Source organism: Triticum urartu, chromosome 5, assembly GCF_003073215.2.
Source record: "Triticum urartu cultivar G1812 chromosome 5, Tu2.1, whole genome shotgun sequence".
Taxonomy (NCBI): domain Eukaryota; kingdom Viridiplantae; phylum Streptophyta; class Magnoliopsida; order Poales; family Poaceae; genus Triticum; species Triticum urartu.
Genome location: NC_053026.1, coordinates 417,296,252 through 417,313,275, shown reverse-complemented (window position 1 = coordinate 417,313,275; position 17,024 = coordinate 417,296,252). Strand labels below are relative to the sequence as shown.

Below are 17,024 nucleotides of genomic sequence, written 5' to 3'. Positions count from 1 at the left end.
TTGCGGTTTTCAGGTGGTTCGGATTTTATCTTTTTCGGTTTTTATAAAGATATATGTGTTTTTTTGCAAAAATATACTCACTCTATCCCAAAATAAGTGACTTAACTTTGTACTAAATTATTTTGGGACAGAGGGAGTAGTATTTTCTCTGTTTCGTTTGAATTATAAGATGTTTTTCTTTTTTGCGAGTGATTATAAGATGTTGTTAACTTCTTTCAAAATCAGATGTATACAGACATGTTTTAGTGTGTTTGTTCACTCGTTTCAGTTCGTATTAAAAAAATATTATAGTATTTATAGCCATATAGGAAGAGCAGTTGAACTCGCTGAGGCAAGAAAAAGCCAAGAACAGTACCGTGGAGGGGACCGAGGACAACAATCCCCGGCCCCAGGATACCGGGAAGCCAGAGGGGAAACTGGAACTTCATGGAGGGAAGCTGCACCTCTCGCCCCGCTCACGCTGCGGTGGAAGTTGCAAGTTGCAACTCCAACTCCACCGCTGGGAGCCCAGCCGCAGCCCCAAACCCAGCACCAGCCGTCCGCCCTCCCTCCCTACCTTCGTCGGTTGTCTCTCTCTCGGTCACGCTCGCGCTCACGCGCCCACGCACGCACCGCACCGGATAGATGAAGATGGACGTCCCCCCGCCCCCTCCCCCTCCCCCTCCCCAACCCTCACCTCCCTCCCGTTCCCGTGGCCTGCCTGAGTCCCGACTCCACGCGGCCCCGCTCTCGGTTTCCCTCCCTTCCCCGTCCGGATCTATCTACCTTTCCCCCCACCCACCCCTCCGCCGCCCTCCTGGATTCCCCGCCCCCGGCCGGCCGGCCTCGCTGGGTGCTCGGTCTCGCCTGCGCCATGGACGACGCCGGGGAGCCGCGCCTGCCCAGGAAGAAGGGCACCAAGCGGCCCCCTCCCTCGGCGCCGCCGCCGCCGCCCGCCCAGGGCGGCGGCAGGGGGAGGGACAGGTTCGACTCCCTCTGGCGGGACTACCACGATTTGCTCAAGGTGCTCCCGTCTCTCTCCTTCCGCCGTTGTTGGCCGCCGCCGCCGACTCGTCGAACCTCTTCCTACCCTGTATACAAGTCCATCGTATAATACACTACATTGTATCCGTGGCCTTGTTTGTCGGCGTCACAACCCGCGGCGTCACGCCGCCGTTTGATCTTCTGTACTGGCAGATTGCTTTTCTGTCTGATTGCTGGTTTACTAGTCCAGTTGGAGGATTGTTAAATTCGGGATTGAGGGTTCGATTGTACCGCTAATGTTTGGTAACAAAGGGGTTTCACCGTGTCAATGAATTAGTCTAGTTCTACCAGTACGGTCTAATGCCTTGGATACTGTATATGTTCTCGATTGGACTCGGAGCTGACACTGGTAGCATGGCTGATGCAGGAAACTGAGGCGAAGAAGAGGAGGCTAGAGCGCATAAACCAGCGAAAGCTTGGACTGCTCGCCGAAGTCAAGTACGACAGACAGTTTCTTGATTACTTCTTTGTCACTACTTGTTATCATCTGGTTTTATTCCCTTCCACTGACATTGTAAGTTTGGAATTGCGTTTTTCTGCCAGATTCTTGCGGAGGAAGTACAGTTCGTTTGCCAATGATGATTCAGAGCAAACACATCACAGGCTAAAGAAGAAGAAAGCTAAGCAAATCCCATCCCCTCTGGGGATCAATGAAGGGCCATCCACTAGCAAGAACACAAATGTGGACTTGAATCATGATTCTGCAATGGTATGTTTTGAAATGCCATACAGTCAGACCGTAGCTGTAATGTGAATATCTTACATCTGACATTTTTGCTGCCTCTTTACCCGCTGAATTGCATTTTCTGACAATCTGGATTTCTCTTTACCTGCAGAATGCTGAGGGAGCCGGTTTCCAGGGGTACCAGGACCATCCAGAACCTGGGAAGCATGATCAGGCTGGTGTAGATGAAGATATGATGACCTCCAATATCAAGTTATCAGTTTATAGGGATACAGAAAATTCCCCGGCCAGTGATGATAAGAGGGCAGCCGCATGGCAAGACCGGCTAGCCTTGCAGGTCTAGTCCCGCCGTAGAAATGGGTATGGCATGGCATCCTTCTCTGGTGGTTGACTGCACCCCTGCCTGGTTTCGTCAAATATTGCCCGGTGCTCTGTAAATGAACAATTGATATAAGGATACTCATGCTTCATGTTTACAGTTCATGCTCTGTAGAGGCATGGACTGAGATAGTTTGACACACTTAGACAAGTTCGATCCTATTACAATGTTACGAAACATCCAGCCTGGATTTCGAGTTACGGTTCTTTGCCTATGCTTTTTCTTTTGATGCGTGTTATGGATGATTTAGAAGCAATGTTTCTGTTTATTAGTTCAGATCAATTGTGTAGTTTGCTTATTAGAGAATCCTTTCAATACAGTAATGATCTTAAAACGTAAACTAGATGATAGTTTTAGCCATCCTCATATTTCTGTGAATATTCAGGAGCGTGCCAACTGCCAGGTGTATCCTTCATTGCAGTGCATGTTAATGAGCAGATCCACATTTGCTTGTGAGCCTTACAATCTTCTGTTCCTAGACGTCTTGACAGTTCAATCTAAACTGACAAAACGTCTTATATATTTAGAAACAGAGTTAGTAGCATTTTAGACGTGCAGAGCAAATAAACCTTTCTTCCTACTGGGAGGTCCTGGGTAATCTTCTAATCTCAGTAAAGACATAGCAAACTGCTGGATCGTACAGTATGTATACTGATTATCACATGGCATGAATCATTGAAAATTGCTCCTAAAACAGTAAACCAGTCAGCAGTTTGTCCTGAAATGGACGACATTAGATTCTTGCAATGCCATCACATAATTCGAATGAATATACATACATCATGTTTGCAACTTCCCCTAACAACCATACACCTGCATACACGAACACAAGCCCTAGCTTCGGATAGCTTCCCACACGGCGATGTTCCAGTGTTCCACCGATGTTGCACTGCAGATCGCAGACCTCTCAAAGGTTCTCCTCCACTTTCTCCCAAGGCAGTTCATTCTTGCTACTTGAGCCATCCAAAGGAAGTTCATCCTTGCCATTCGAGCCATCTGATCTGAAGCTAGTTCATCTGCGGTCTCGACACTACCTTTTTACGACAAATCGCCTCTGGCGAGCATCACCTGAACCTTCCTTTGATGCTTTCTGCTCATGCAGTGATTCTCAAATTGAGCCTTAGAGTTACATTTGGCCTGGCATGTAGCGCAATCCCATTCCGAGGACGGTATTTGGTCCTTGGCAATCTCTGGTGGATTGTTTTTATCTTGGTTGATTTTTTCGCAAAGGGCCTGATCATCCACCAGTTGGAGACTCTCGTCTCCGCGTCTGGAGTAGCTCTCCCAGTTTAACTGGCAACTCGTTTCCTCTACATGTTGTGGCACGTCGCTTGAATTCAACTTTGCTTTCTGTAACTCAGAACTCATTGCCGTGTTCTTGCATTCTTCTGTGACAACTTGGATCCTTTTACTCATCAGGTGGATATCCAAATCCGATTCGCAGTTACAGATACCTTGGCAAATGCTGCAACTCTTTATTGGGGGTGACTCATGCTCTGGTGCATTGCTCTCATGCGATTTTGCATCCTGTGACGCATTGTTACTGCCTTTGCATGATGCTCCCATGTGGAGACTGTTCACTATCGCAATATCACCTTCGCTGAGCATCACCTGGGTCCTCTGTTGATGCTTTCTGCTTATGCAGTGATTCTCAAAATGGGCTCTAGAGATACATTTGGCCTGGCACGCAGCGCAATCCCATTCCGAGGATGGTGTTTGGTCTTTGGAAATTTCTGGTGGACTGTTTTCCTCTTGGTTGATTGTTTCGCAATGGGTCCGAACATTCAGTTGGTGTCTTTCATCTCTAAGGTGGTTCTCCGAGTCTAGGTCACAGTCCATTTTCCCCACTTGTAGCGGCCCGCTGTCCCGGTTCAAGTTTGCTTTCAGAGACTCTGAGTTGATTGCCTTCTGGCTTTCTTCAAATAGAGCTCGAATCTTCTTTAAGTGCCTTTTAGCCTTCAGGTGGATCTCTAGATCTGATTCACGGCCACAGATAACTTGGCAAATGCTGCAACCTACTAAAGGTGGCTTCTCCACATGCTGTGGCACATTTCTTTCACGCGACTTTGCGTCCCGTGACACAACGTTCTTCGCCATATCATTGCTACTGCTTATTTCCGCAATATCACCTTCGCCAAGTACAGCCTGGGTCTTCTGCTGATGCTTTCTGCCTGTGCAGTGATGCTCAAGTTGAGCTTTAGAGTTACATTTGGCCTGGCACATCGCGCAGTCCCATTCCGAGGACAGCATCTGGTCCTTTTCTGCCGGACTGTTTTTATCTTGGTTGATTGCTTCGCCAAGGGCCTGAACATTGAGTTGGTGTTTCTCGTCTCCGAGTCTGTGGTAGCTCTCCCAGTTTAGTTCGCAATTTGTTTTCTCCGCATGCTGAGGCACACTGTCCTGGTTCAAGTTTGCTGTCTGTGAGTCAGAATTCATTGCCTTATTATTGCTTCCTTCGAGTAGGGCCCGAAACTTCTTTAAGTGCCTTTTACTGTTCAGGTGGAACACCAAATCCGATTTGCGGTTACACGTAACTTGGCAAACGCTGCAATCCCATACCGGAGGTGGCTTCTCTGCATGCTGCTGCACATTGTTCTCGTCTGATTTTGCTTCCTGTGGTGTAATGCCCGTGCTGTTGTTATCGCCTTCCTTGCATGAGGATACGATGTGGAGACTGTTCACTATCGCAATATCGCCTTCGCGGAGTATCACGTCGGTCTTCTGTTGATTCCTTCTGCTTTCACAATGATGCTCAATCTGAGATTCAGAGTTACATTTTTCCCGACACATAGCACAATCCCATTCTGAGGGTGGTTCTTGGTCGTTGGCAATTTCTGGAGGATTTTTTTTCATTTGGTTGTTTTCTTTGCAAGGGGAGCAAACATTCAGTTGGTGTCTCTCATCTCCGTGGTTGTTCCCCAAATCTAATTCACAATTCATTTTCTCCGCATGCTGCGGCACGCTGTCCGGGTACAGGTTTGCTTTCTGTGACTCGGATATTGCCATGTTCTTACTTTCTTCGAGCAGGGCTCCAATCTTCATCAAGTGCCTTTCACGCTTCAGGTGGACCTCAAAATCTGATTCGCGGGCACAGATAACTTGGCAATCGCTGCAACTCCATACTGAAGGTGGCTTCTCTACATGCTGCGACACAATGCACTCATCCGATTTTGCTTCCCATGGCGCAACGTCCATATGGCTGTTATTGTCTTCTTTGCAAAGGGCTTCATTGAGACTGCTAACTTCGGCAATATCGCCTTCGTGGAGTGTCACATCGATCTTCTGTTGATGCTTTCCGTTTTTACAGTGATGCTCGGTTTGAGGGTCAGAGTTACATTTGGCCTGGCATGTAGCGCAATCCCATTCCAAGGATGATATTTGGTCCTTGGACATTTCTGGTGGATTGCTTTTATCTTGGTTAATTTTTTCGCGAAGGGCCCAATCATCCATCAGTTGGAGACTCTCGTCTCTGGGTCTGAGGTAGCTCTCCCAGCTTAATTTGCAACTCGTCTCCTCTACATGTTGCGGCATATCAAAATCTGGTGCGCAGTTACAGATACCTTGGCAAATGTTGCAGCTCTGTACTGAAGGTGGTTTCTCTGCATGCTCTGGCACATTGCTCTCATGCGATTTTGCTTCCTGTGACACAACGTTCTTTTCCATATCATTGTTACTGCCTTCTTTGCATGATGCTTCCATGTGGATATTGCCCATTTTCGTGATATCGCCTTCGCTGAGTACCGCATGGGTCCTGCCCGTTTTCGTGATATCGCATTCGCTGAGTATCACCTGGGTCCTCTGTTGATGCTTTCTGCTTATGCAGTGATTCTCGAAATGGGCTTTAGAGGCACATTTGGCCTGGCACATAGTGCAATCCCATTCCAAGGATGGTGTTTGTTCTTTGGAAATTTCTGGTGGACTGTTTTCCTCTTGGTTGATTGTTTCGCAAAGGGTCCGAGCATTCAGTGTGCGTCTTTCATCTCTGACGTGGTTCTCCAAGTCTAGGTCACAGTTCATTTTCTCCACATGTAGCGGCCCGCTGTCCGGGTTCAAGTTTGCTTTCAGAGACTCAGAATTGATTGCCTTGGTATTGCTTTCTTCGAATAGAGCTTGAATCTTCTTTAAGTGCCTTTTACCCTTCAGGTGGATCTCAAGATCTGATTCGCGGCCACAGATAACTTGGCAAATGTTGCAACCTGCTAAAGGCGGCTTCTCTGCATGCTGTGGCACATTGCTCTCGCGCGATTTTGCTTCATGCAGTGAAATGTTCTCCACAATATCGTTGTTGCCTCCTTTGCATAAGGCATTGATGTTATGCTGATGCCATGTGCCTTTGAGGTGCTCCTCCAAGTCTGACTGGCATGTACCGTTGGCCTGGCAGGTGCTGCAGCTCCATCTTATCAAGGATGTTTTCATCTGATATGTACCAAGAGAAGGTTCTGCTGCTTTTTTTGCCTTCTGACCACCGAGGGCCTTAATGCCTGATTCCAGTCTTGCTATATTTGACCGGTGCTTCTTCCCGGCACAATGCTTATGTACGTCCTGCGCACAGTCTGCTTGTACCTGGCACACCGGGCAACTCCATCTCATGGGTGGCTTCTTTCTTTTTCTGGGGCTCATGGGTGGCTTCGGCTTCTTAACTGGTATGGTTATTCCTGTCAGTTCCCACTTCTCCGCAGGCGACGCTTTATTTGGAGGAACATTCTGTTTGATATGCAGTTAGATTAGACCATTAGTATGTACTTCTGACAACAGAGAAGGCGACGCTTTCATGGCCTTATAAGTTCTTTAAAGTTTGACCAGATCATTAGTATATGATTCTGAGAACAAGCCGAGCAAACTTGCCAGTACTGATAATGGTATGCTATAAAAGTTCTACCAAGGTCCAGATATTGTGAACTATGACTACGAGGTAATAAGTATACCGATAGTAACATAAGATGTTTTCTTAACAACAATTTGCCTGACAATAACAAAAATGGACTGATGAAAGCGGCTGCTCACCTCATTCCAATGAAGTAATAAATAAGCAAAACAGATGACATATGAGAAGATAACAAAATGGACAAGCTGCTCACCTCACTGGAATCTCGCGGTTTCTGTTCATCAAATGCCGAGTTATGTTCACCCGGATCAACCCTGCATTTGCACGGGCTGCAGCATTTTTCCGCGCGATCTTCCGCGATGGGGTTCCAAGATCTGGGCTCTGCACTCTGCCTTCCATAGTTGCTTGCTAGTTTGACATCATTTTCCTCACCCACGTCGGCGTAGTGTTCCCAGCCGAAGACGGGTCCTTTGTGCTGCGGCATGCTGTCCCGGGGCATCGGCATGCTGTGGTGACCGGACGCAGCGCCCAGGGCCATGGCACGCTCTATCTTGGCCAGCTCGGCTATGATGATCTCCTGGCGAAGGCGGTCCTTCTGGAGCTGCCACAGCAGGGCGTCCCTCATCACCAGCATTGCCTCTCCTGCACCGGCAATATAGGAACATAATATAAGGATCAGAATTCTACACCATTGACTTGCCCTTGTTTGCTTGAACAAGTATTCTGCATCTGATCAGAGGAACCGTGAACCGGATAAAGTAGGATCGACAAACAAGTTGGGCAGGATCTTCAATCTTGTGCCCCCAAGCAAATCAAACCACACCAAGTCTGCTACTGCTATTCTGTAAGCCGCGGATTAGATAGAGGCAGAACAGTCCCAGTACCATGGATTGCCTCGGTCTCGGAGCCTCCCGTGATGCAGGGAAGAACCTCTTCCTATAAAGAAAAAGGAAATCAGGGAATGACCGGCTTCGAAAACCTCGAGTCCTCCGTGAAACAACAGATGCAGATTCTAGCGCTTCTCGCATGCAATCGCAGTCAGATTCTAGTTGCTTCCTGGTACAAAGGCAGCGGAGGCGGGGGGGTGTCCCGGGCGGCACGTACCGTGCGGCGGAGGGTCGTCGGTGGCTGGGCCGCGGCGGGAGAACTCCATCGGGCGGGGAGCAGAGCGAGCGGCGACAGGAAGCAGAGGGGCGGGGGATTGGTGGGATGTTTCGGCGAAGAGAGCACGGGGGGCGTTGCAAAAGCAAAGATGCGAGGGGAACGGGGAACTTCGAGTGCTCCGTTTTGGGGTGCCCCGGTCGAGATGGTGGGGGGCGGCTTGCGGTAGTACTGCTGTTTATTTATTTTATTTATTATATATCTCGCGGGAAATAGTAATTTTTATAGGACGCCGCTAACTGCCACACGTGTGGGCGTTAAGGAATCTGTCCACACGTTTTGTGGGGTGCCTAAGAGGACCAGCCCACATGTCTGTGTGGGGGCAAAACAACTAGCGCCCACATGCTTCTTTTTTCCCTCCCGGTCCCTCTTACACGCGTGCGTGTGGGCGAAATAGATAACGCCCACACGCCCGGTACGTCAGGCCTCGTACCTCGTGGTCCTGCACGCCCCACGTGACACTTTACAGCGTGCCCCGCAGTTGCCATGGGCTGGATCCTCGTCCATGTTCGTTTGAGTGCAGTTGCCATGTCGTTGAACTACGGTTGCCATGTCGGACAACTACAGTTGCCATGTTTGCTCAACTGAAGTTGCCATCTCAGGTCAAAGTTCCAGATTGTCATTTTTTGCACAACTACAGCTGTTGCCATGTGTGGTCTGGTCTACTGCAGTTGCCATGATTTCAAAACTTTAGGAGTTGCCACCTACTAACACTAGGCAGTTGTCATGTAGCGCTACAAAAAAAGGCATGGCAAAAAACATGTTCGGGTAAAAGAGAGAATTGACATGTGCTCACAAGCACGCTAGGGCAGTTGCCATTTAAAAGGAAAGAGTTGACATCTGCTTACGTGCACGCTAGGGCAGTTTGCCATGTTCCATGCCAAACATATGGCAACTGACATGTTTGGGTAAAAAAAAGAGTTGCCATCTGCTTGCAATCACATTAGGGCAGTTGCCATGTATACTGCAAAATGCATGGCAACTGGCAGTTTGGGTATGAGAGAGGAGGCGGGCGTGTGGGCGAGATGGCAAACGCCCACACACCAGCCCTTGTGCGTGACTGAAAACTGGTGTGGGCGAACTGCTAAACGCCCACACACCGATCCCTCCATATGGTAAAACGGATGTGTGGGCGACCTTTCTCACACACCACACACGCGAGTTGTCCTACGTGGCATACAAAATCAGCTAATTCATGCCAAGATTCATGCAGAAGTTACTGGACGGTGATGGAGGCGTGTAGGTGAGTTGGCTAACGCCCACACGTGTGAGCGTTAACATTTTCGTTTTTATATTTACCTAAAAAGAATTTCAAATTTTACCTACAGAACAGGCCTGTATTTATATTCATTTTTTTTGGATAGCATGCCCGTATTTATGGACGTGTTTGGTTGTTTGAATAGAGCCCAATCAGACCCACGCGGGAAGAATTTGGCCTGTTTGATTTCCCACATTCACTGTTTGACCTGCATAGCACGAACTTTGAAGCATTTCTAGGCCTGAATGCTTCAACCTTTCGGCCTACTCTCCCGTGTCTTGCTGCACTGTCACTTCGCCGACGTCGTTCCTCTCGACCTCCTTGCCCGCGTCCTACTATACTGGAGTCGTCTCGAGCGTCGTTCCTTTCCACCTCCTCTCCCTCGTCCTACTACACAGACGCGGCCATGGCGTGCGCACTGCATTTCTCCTTCTCTGTCCTCTGCCTCAGCGCCCTCCTATTCGTCCCTTCGCACGGACTTTCTCTGCGACGACAATGCTAGCAAGTAGTTCGTCGCGCCGCTGACAAAGTCACCAATGATTATGTGCTCGTCGTGTTGGCCGCGGCCACCGTCCACCTTAGTCGCCATGGCACTGTGTAGCTCTATGTGTTATGTGTAGATGTTAACTCTTAATCACATTGCATGTATGCAACTAAACACCGCGTAGTTGCATCAGTCCAGCTAATGCAAGACACCGAACATTATGCAGAATTGCTCCCCTAATGCAAGAAACCTACCCGTCGGCGACCAAACAATATGCATATGTTGATTTTTTGCCCGTTTTTTCTCAGCATGACTCAACTGAGGCACTTTGTTTGTACGTTTCTTTTTTTTAGAAAATGCCTAAAGCCATATGTATTATGTTGGAAATATGAGCAAATTACTACGAGATTTAATTCGAATAAACAGAAGATAAATCATGACCACAGCAACAGAGATTAAACTAATCATGCGAACTAGCATAGCAGATGAACATATCACATCTAGGGCACATACTAGAAACATGAATTCTACCACGATCTCGAACAGAAAGGATAGAATCACATACGGTGCAGCGGGTGCAGCACCGCCGGCGTTGACGTTGTCGTCCATGTCGTCGAGGATGAGGTTGTCGAGGTCGGGAAAGAAATCGTCGTTCGCGAAGTCGTCGCTGCCAGCAGTCGCGCGAGTGCGCTCCTCAAAAACCTGATCGCCCCTCTCCCGTACAGGATCACGAGAGGCGGGGTTCCGGAGGCCTGCTGTCCCTTCTCGCGGTGCACGCCGGAAGGAGGGATGGAGAAGACTTGCTTGGCGGCGCAATGATCTGGAACGGTGGTGAGAAACCATACGAAGCGGCGGCGGCTAGGGTAGACGTCTGCCTGACTATATAGTGCGAGTCGGGTAGGTCGTGGGAGTAAACCCCACGTCCGAGTCGTCACGATTCAAAAAAATCAGAAACGGTTCAGTAATTAACGCGTCCGTTAATTATTAATTAATGACTCATTAATTTTTTCCGTGCAGCAAAAATATAGACAACATGCATAGCTCTGTCCTCGGCTCGGCTCAATCCCGCAACCCGCGGCGCGGCGCATCGTGACGAGGCGTGGCATGGCGTGGCGAGGCGAGCGAGGAGGAGCGCGCATGTAGGTCTTCTCTTCTCATGCTCATACAAGTGGTAGAAGAGCTCACCTTATAAAAAGGTGCAACTCTCTCTCAACTTCCGGGGTGGGACTAAACTTTAGCCTCACTCACTCCACTCACATGTGTGCATGAATGGGCCAAGAGAATTTCAGAATTTTAGTTGGGCTTTGGGCCAAAGGCCTACTAGCAAAATTCCAACAATCCCCCACAAAGTCTCATTGGCACATCTCATCATTTAGTTCCAAAACATTGTTTATATACCGGTGCTTAGTGGAGACTGTGAAGTTCAACTTCCACTTAGAAATTTATGCTACACTAGATCACAACTTGAATAGTGGACTATGCCTTGAACTACAAGTTTTCTGTGAAACTAGTTTCACACAAATTCTTGATCGATACTGGGCTGTCGTAAGGCTTCCCCGCGGGTGGAGCGTATACGTCATACTCCAGGGCCTTTCATGAATTTATTAGAGAACACCCAATTCTCACAGACTGTGACGTTAACAGTCAAATTCATATAGGTGTGTTCCTCAGAAGATGTTGTCCTGCAGAACAACATCTCTGCTTACCCGAATAAGCCACTTGGAACACATTAAGATAAGTATCAACCTTCCATGCAGATCTGGAGAGTATTGCATCTTCATGGAGTGGGATAATTAATATAGGGATACTCTCCTCCCAGCTGACCAACAGCTTGTCTCCTACTTCTACTTCACGGGATCTCCGATCACATAGAGTGGGTTACCACTATGGACAACTCATGCGGTGGGTCTCAAACCCATCTCCATCGATGCATTATCTATCACATTACGTGATAGACCCTTTGTGAAGGGATCTGCCAAGTTTTTCGACGTTTGAATATAATCCAACGTAATAACTCCGGAGTTTCTCAATTTTTTGACAGATTTTAGTCTCCTCTTCACATGCCTTGAGGACTTCATATTGTCCTTAGAACTGTTTATCTTGACGATCACAGTTTGATTATCACAGTTCATCAGGATAGGGGGTATTGATTTTTCAACCATAGGTAAGTCCATCAAGAGTTCACGAAGCCACTCTGCTTCAACAGTGGCAGTGTCTAATGCTGTGAGTTCTGCTTCCATAGTTGACCTCGTTAAGATGGTCTGCTTGCAAGACTTCTAGGAAACAGCGCCACCACCAAGTGTAAAAACATAACCACTTGTGGCCTTAATCTCATCAGCATCAGATATCCAGTTTGAGTCACTATAACCCTCCAGTACCCTTGGATACCCGGTGTAGTGAATCACATAGCTCGCGGTGCCTTTCAAATAGCGCATAACTCTCTCAAGCGCATGCCAATGATCATCTCCCGATTTTGACACAAACCGACTCAGCTTGCTCACAGCAAAAGAGATGTCAGGCCTTGTGGCACTCGCCAAATACATAAACGAGCCAATAATCTGAGAATACCTCAGTTGATCTCTAGCAATCCGTCGATTCTTTCGAAGCAACACACTAGCATCATATGGAGTTGGAGAAGGCGTGCAGTCGCTATACCCAAAACGACTCAAGACCTTTTCCACATAATGAGACTGAAGCAGTGTGATCCCACCATTCTCATCTCTCAACAACTTGATGTTTAAGATAACATCAGCTACTCCTAGATCCTTCATCTCAAAATAGCGAGATAAGAAATCCTTAACCTCCTTAATTAAATCAAGTTTGGTTCCAAAGATCAATATGTCGTCGACATACAGACAAAGAATAACTCCTTCGCCCCCACCATAGCGATAGTACACGCACTTGTCACCATCGTTTACTACAAAGCCGGCAGCAGTTAATGTTCTTTCGAACTTCTCATGCCACTCCTTAGGAGCTTGTTTAAGGCCATATAAAGACTTTAATAACTTGCACACCTTTCCTTCCTGACCAGGTACTACAAAACCATCTGGCTGATCCATGTAAATTTCCTCCTTCAACTCTCCATTGAGGAAAGCCGTCTTAACGTCCATTTGATGAACGAGAAGACCATATGAGGCAGCCAGTGATAGTAGCACCCGAATTATGGTCAGTCTAGCCACGGGTGAGTAAGTATCAAAGAAGTCTTTACCTTCTTTCTGGGTATAACCCTTGGCCACAAGTCGTGCCTTGTACTTTTCAATTGTACCATCAGGTCTAAGCTTCTTCTTGAACACCCACTTACATCCTACAGGTTTGCACCCATAAGGACGGTCAGTGATCTCCCAGGTACCGTTAGCTAAGATGGAATCCATCTCGCTACGTACAGCTTCCTTCCAGTAGTCAGCATCAGGAGATGCATAGGCTTCTGAAATAGTCCTGAGTGTGTCATTCACGAGGTACACAATGAAATCATCACCAAAAGACTTTGCAGTCCTCTGTCTCTTACTCCTCACAGGAGTTCCATTATCACCCTCAACAGGATTCTCACCGTGTTCCATCGCAATGGTGGGTTCAGGAATTACAGTGAATTCCTCACTAGATGGAGTAGGTATCTCCTGATTTGATGAACTCGACATATCCTTCATAGGAAATATGTCCTCAAAGAAAGTTGCATCATTTGATTCCATAATCGTACCAACATGCATGTCGGATACCTCAGATTTTATTATCAAAAATCTATAGCCGATGCTATGAAAAGCATAGCCCAGAAGAACACAATCCACGGTTTTTGGTCCAAGCTTGCGCTTCTTGGGAATTGGTATATTGACTTTCGCCAAACAACCCCAAGTACGTAGGTAAGAGAGTTTCAACCTTTTCCTTTCCCATTCCTCAAATGGAGTCATGGTCTTATGCTTTGTGGGAACTCGGTTTAGAACATTACACGCAGTCATTAGCACCTCCCCCCACCATTCCTTGGATAGACCCGAAGTGTCTAACATGGTGTTAACCATATCAGTTAGAGTTCGGTTCTTTTTTTCGGCTACCCCATTTGACTGGGGTGAGTAGGGAGGCGTCCTCTCATGGATTATAACATGTTCCGCACAAAACAGATCAAATTCATTGAAAAAATACTCTCCACCACGATCGGACCTAAGCCGTTTAATTTTCCGATCAAGTTGGTTCTCTGCCTCAGCTTTATAGTTTTTAAAGAAAGTCAAAGCCTCATCTTTTGATTTCAGAAGATACACATAACAATATCTAGTGGAGTCATCAATCAACGTCATGAAGTATCTCTTTCCACCTTTTGTCAACACGCCATTCATCTCACAAAGATCAGAATGTATAAGCTCCAGTGGCGCCAAGTCTCTTGCCTCTGCAGTCTTATGGGACTTGCGAGGTTGCTTAGCTTGCACACATACTTGGCACTTAGAGCCTTTGACAGTAGAGATTTCCGGAATTAAATTCATATTGGCTAGCCGCGTCATGCAACCAAAGTTAATATGACAAAGTCGTGAATGCCAAGTATCAGACTCATCATTGTGGCAAACATTATTAATAACTTTAGTGCAAATATCTGACAAAGATAGGCGGAACAAGCCTCCGCACTCATAGCCTTTTCCAACAAATTGTTCACACTTAGAAATTACAACTTTATTGGATTCGAAAACCAACTTAAAACCATCTCGACATAAACGGGAACCGCTAACGAGATTTTTATTGATGGACAGCACATGATGAACGTTCTTCAGACGCACAGTCTTCCCCGAAGTAAACTTCAGATCGACCGTACCAACACCTCGAACGATGGCATGTGACCCGTTCCCCATCAGCACGGGTGAAGTCCCTGTTGCTTGGTAAGAAGAAAACATGGAGGCGTCAGCACAAACATGTACATTGGCACCGGTGTCAATTCCCCGAAGTGAACAAAAATTACAAATCGGAGTATTAAGGGAGAAAAAGAAAAATCTGCATGTGATTTGAAATAGCAAGGTGGATAATGTTATGCTAGGATGGACTTATGTTAGGTCTGTCCATGGAAGAGGGGGCATGTTTGCGAGATTTCTCGACGGCAAAGATGAAGGTTGTGATGCGCGGGTTGTTCTCCGATTCTGGTATCTTCTGCCCCCGCAGACAGATCCGAAACTCCTTTCGAGAAACAAACGAGCGAGCGAATCCAAATCGTAACAAACTCCAATCTACTAGTAGCACACGAAAGAAACTGCGGCCTTATTTTCGATTCCTAAAAAACCAGCGCATAGCGGCGGCGCAGATATTGGAGTTCTTGGCGCGGAATCACAACAGTAGTTGCAAGCATCTGAACACATGAGAGAACTGAGAGCAAAATGGTTCTGCGATTACTTCATTTGCAGTTAATATTTGACAGGGAAGAAACGACCAGAGGACAAGGGCGGATGTTTAGAGTGGCTCGACGCGTACCGTGTGACGGGGGGTCGGGGAAGCGGTGGGCGTCGCCGGCATCGTCGGTGGCTCGACCGCGGCGAGAGAACTCCATCGGTCGGGTCCCCCGGCCCCGGGGAGCAGAGCAGCGGCGGAGCGAGTCCGGGCCGCAGTGGTTGGTTGGTGGTTTTGTTTGGGGCGAGGAGAGGGAGAGTAGGAGGCGCGCGAGAATAGAGGAGCATGGAGTGCGAACGGATTTCCTTTGGCACGTACAATGGTTAATAAGACAGTCTTATCTTAAGTTTTGCATGTAAATTAAAGATGACAAAAAAAACATGTCTACAATGGGTCATCTCTTAGCTTTATCTTCAATAATTAGTTGTTCCTAAAAACATAGTGAGACAAATTGTGCTAAGAAATCATCTTTTGTCTTCTCTTAAATAAGATAAGACAAGCCTTCTCTTATGGTTTCTCTCTCCTCCACTCATCATTTATCCTACGTGACACTCTTAAGATAGAACCATTGTACATGCTTTTATTTTTATTTTTATTAGGCCGGTCGTAATGATAGTATTATAGATAGTATCATGCATGCCAACTAGGCAATTTTGATGAGGTGTCATAGCATTAAGTGAAGAAAGAGAGGGTGGAGTATCATATCATGATACCGTATCATAATAAATGTTATACTACTTTGTGTCATGCATGGCAATAAATAGAGTACTACATGATACTAATATATGATACTATGCATTAGAGAGGTAGTATCATACACTAGTATCATATGCATGATACTAGTATATGATACTCCCCATTACAACCAGCCTTAGAGCGCATGGGCGTAGGAGACGAAACTCTCCCTGCGCCTTCAATGCGGAGGGGACCTGGCCCGATCACGACGATTGGGCAGCTTGGGAGGTTTTACTGGGAAAGCCCGATCACTATGATTGGGGGCGGCTTTGACAGGTTTCTCACTCGCAGACGAAGTGGAGTACATGCGTCCTTGCAAACTTGAAATAAATAAACTAGAAGTACTAAAATATACTACTGTCTGTCTCAAAATGTGAGACACTTTTTTAACACTAGTTTTAAAAAGAGAGAGCCCCCTCTTCAATTTTCATTAGGCTACCTTAATGCATCGGGTGCTAAGCACATTAAAACTTTAGCAATTAAAGCCTCCAATGCAAGGTGCTTAAGACTAGTCATAGTGGGGAGTAACTTATACTAGTGTCATGCATATGACACTAGTTTAAGTTACTATCTTCATAGTGCAAAGTAACATAGTAGTAGTGTCATAGATGGCTTCATTTATTAACTTGTAGACTCATCTTTTCTTGAAAAATGCTATGTTACAATAACATATTATGTTACTCTAAACACATCTCTCCTCATTAAATAAATGCCACATAAGCAAACTTGTCTTGAACTGCGGTATGTTACTTGCTAAGTTACTCCCACCATGACTAGCCTAAGGGTCTGTTTGGTTCCAATAAGTCACCTGACTTATAAGTCAGGTGACTTAAAATCAGCGACTTATAAGTCATGCCCGTTTGGTTGTCATCTGACTTATAAGTCATCTGATCACACCTTTTTATCTTGTTTTTTATGTAAAGGTGATGGGACCCACGCAAAAGGGGTGACTTATAAGTTTTAAGTTGGGATGGAGCAACTTATGACTTACAAGTTGGGGTGACTTATAAGTTGGGTCTATTTGGTAAAATAAGTCACTTTTTTCACTTTTCGACTTATAAGTTGGTGACTTATTTGGAACCAAACATGGCCTAACTTGTTGGTGCTAAACATCTCTCATTT

At 46.6% G+C, this 17,024-nt stretch overlaps 2 protein-coding genes across 2 annotated transcripts; one reads left to right on the top strand and one right to left on the bottom strand.

Moving 5' to 3' along the window:
• The first annotated feature begins 410 nt into the window (after nucleotides 1–410).
• LOC125509435 lies at nucleotides 411–2,287 on the top strand. Its single transcript, XM_048674418.1, has 4 exons — nucleotides 411–1,003; nucleotides 1,391–1,461; nucleotides 1,567–1,732; nucleotides 1,860–2,287. Exons 1-4 carry the CDS (start codon nucleotides 854–856, stop codon nucleotides 2,049–2,051), a joined length of 579 nt encoding a protein of 192 aa, XP_048530375.1. The 5' UTR covers nucleotides 411–853; the 3' UTR covers nucleotides 2,052–2,287.
• A 449-nt stretch (nucleotides 2,288–2,736) lies between these two features.
• LOC125507080 lies at nucleotides 2,737–9,920 on the bottom strand. The gene is made up of 5 exons (XM_048671774.1): nucleotides 9,807–9,920; nucleotides 8,017–8,247; nucleotides 7,797–7,848; nucleotides 7,166–7,554; nucleotides 2,737–6,791 (listed from the first exon to the last, which is right to left on the bottom strand). Exons 1-5 carry the CDS (start codon nucleotides 9,918–9,920, stop codon nucleotides 3,126–3,128), a joined length of 4,452 nt encoding a protein of 1,483 aa, XP_048527731.1. The 3' UTR covers nucleotides 2,737–3,125.
• Nucleotides 9,921–17,024: the final 7,104 nt, after the last annotated feature.

Coding starts and splice junctions, on each gene's coding strand:
- LOC125509435 (XM_048674418.1), top strand. CDS start 854: ATGGACGACGCCGGGGAGCCGCGCCTGCCCAGGAAGAAGGGCACCAAG. Junction 1,004..1,390: donor ACTACCACGATTTGCTCAAG/GTGCTCCCGTCT, acceptor TGGCTGATGCAG/GAAACTGAGGCGAAGAAGAG. Junction 1,733..1,859: donor TGAATCATGATTCTGCAATG/GTATGTTTTGAA, acceptor CTTTACCTGCAG/AATGCTGAGGGAGCCGGTTT.
- LOC125507080 (XM_048671774.1), bottom strand. CDS start 9,920: ATGGCGACTAAGGTGGACGGTGGCCGCGGCCAACACGACGAGCACATA. Junction 8,248..9,806: donor TGTCGTCGCAGAGAAAGTCC/GTGCGAAGGGAC, acceptor ATAAATAAACAG/CAGTACTACCGCAAGCCGCC. Junction 6,792..7,165: donor AACCGCGAGATTCCAGTGAG/GTGAGCAGCTTG, acceptor CATATCAAACAG/AATGTTCCTCCAAATAAAGC.